Source organism: Pongo abelii, chromosome 9, assembly GCF_028885655.2.
Source record: "Pongo abelii isolate AG06213 chromosome 9, NHGRI_mPonAbe1-v2.0_pri, whole genome shotgun sequence".
NCBI lineage: Eukaryota > Metazoa > Chordata > Mammalia > Primates > Hominidae > Pongo > Pongo abelii.
The window spans coordinates 72,377,914-72,379,938 of NC_071994.2; the positions used below are offsets into that span (position 1 = coordinate 72,377,914).

The 2,025-nt window shown below is 40.7% G+C and overlaps 1 protein-coding gene across 1 annotated transcript; it reads left to right on the forward strand.

Moving 5' to 3' along the window:
* The first annotated feature begins 714 nt into the window (after window positions 1-714).
* On the forward strand, window positions 715-1,659 carry LOC100939027 (olfactory receptor 52K1-like). The gene has a single exon (XM_003777830.3). It carries the CDS (start codon window positions 715-717, stop codon window positions 1,657-1,659), a length of 945 nt encoding a protein of 314 aa, XP_003777878.3.
* Window positions 1,660-2,025: the final 366 nt, after the last annotated feature.

The following is a 2,025-nucleotide window of genomic DNA, read 5'->3' on the forward strand; positions in this document are numbered from 1 at the left end:
AGCTGGCTTTATTGAGCAATCTGGAAACTTAATAGTAAATTATTATCTATTGAGGTGATTTTGAATTCCACATTCATCATCCAAAACATCTGTTATTCCTCCAGATTACCCTCATGCTTCCTAGGCATAAGATCAGCAGACTTTCTAGGTCTTTTGTCAAAATCAACAATTTGTAGATAAATGTTCCAGGATGAATATCGAAGCACCAACTCCAATCCCAGAAACTGGGGACGATTAATTGGGTATGATAAAACTGGGTAGGATTAAATTTAGCTTCCTTGTCTTGAGTGAAAACTATGCTTTCTGGCTTGTTCATATCCTTACTCCCTGTCTGTGATGTTGAAAACATTGTTCTGCCGTGGACTGATACCTAGAAAAAAATCCTAGAGAATTGTGAAACTTGAATATTAAATAGAATCACAGCTACAGGAGAATCTGAAAAAAATTGAGTTGATATATCCTTATTGAAAATGTATCTCTGAGACTGCATCTCCCTTTTGCAGATGAAATAGCCAAGGATCATTCCTCTCTCCACCCCTAGTAGCTGAAGCATTCATTTGATCATTAGTTTACACAAAATAATCATGAGTTTCTCCACCATAAACTACTGTAAGGACCAGCATTTTATAGGTGCAAATGACACAATGATTCCAAAATATTCCTTGTTTGTTTGTTTTTCCCTAGGAATCAGACATTGAAGAGCTCAGGTTAGGGATGTCCTCTTGCAACAATTCCATTCCTCAGCCCTTGATATTTATCCTGGCTGGAATTCCTGGCCTTGAATCTTTCCATGGCTGGTTCTCTGTGCCTTTTTTCTTGGTATTTCTCATTACAGTCATTGGCAATGTCACCATCTTATGTATCATCTGGATAGGGAAGAGTCTTCATGAGCCCATGTTTCTTCTCCTGGCCGTGCTGTCAATTGTTGACCTGTGTCTTGTCAGTGTCACAGTGCCCCGTATGCTGGCTACCTTCTGGATGAATGCCAAGGAAATCAGTTTCAATGCCTGCCTCACACAGATGTTTTTCATTCCTTCCTTCTATGTCATGGAGTCTGGGATTCTCCTAGCCATGGCTTTTGACAGATTTGTGGCTATCTGGTACCCTCTAAGATATACAACCGTCCTTGGTAACAACATGCTTGTGAAGATGGCACTGGCTATCCTGGCAAGGGCAGTGGCAGTGCTGACCCCAGCCCCCATTCTGGCAAAAAGATTGCAAAGCTTCCAAACCCCCATAATTGCTTACTCCTACTGTGCATACATGGCTGTAGTGCAGATAGCCTGTGAAGACATCTCTGACCACATTGTCTATGGACTCATGGTTATTGTAGCATCTGTGGGATTTGATCTGTTTTTTATCATTCTATCATATGGACTTATCCTTCATGCTGTCTTTCAGATACCATCTTGGGATGCACGGGGCAAAGCTCTCAGTACGTGTGGCTCTCATCTTTGTGTCATTGGTCTCTTTTATTCTCCTGTTGTCTTCTCTGTTCTGGCCCAGATTTTAGGCTACCTTATGGCTCCCCATCTGCAGATCATCATTGACAATCTTTACTTCCTGGTGCCTCCAATGGTTAACCCCTTGATTTATGGGGCCAGAACCAAACAAATGCGGGAGTGGGTACTGCGAATCCTTCACTGTTATGGAGACTAAAATTTATACCTTTGGTGGACAGGACACCTGGTGATGTTAAGCTGGAAGTCAAGTTAGGTTGAAGGTAGAGACAATTCCTGCCAGGTTTGGGTCTTCATGGGAAAGGAATAACCAAAGCAAGGGAAAAACTTAGTCAGTCAGAGTGATTATATAACTGGGACATGGGCTTTCAATCAGGATGCAGTTGTAAAACCTTCATAGCCAGAACCCTCCACAGATGCTTATGCAAGTAATAAAATAGGATAATATTTTATTGATAATTTCATTATTTACCTAATTACAACACATAACATAAATCAAAAACAGATTTTCAAATGAGGTTAAAATGCAATTTAGGCACGTACTCTCATGATGTGTGGGCAAAAA

Coding starts and splice junctions, on each gene's coding strand:
- LOC100939027 (XM_003777830.3), top strand. CDS start 715: ATGTCCTCTTGCAACAATTCCATTCCTCAGCCCTTGATATTTATCCTG.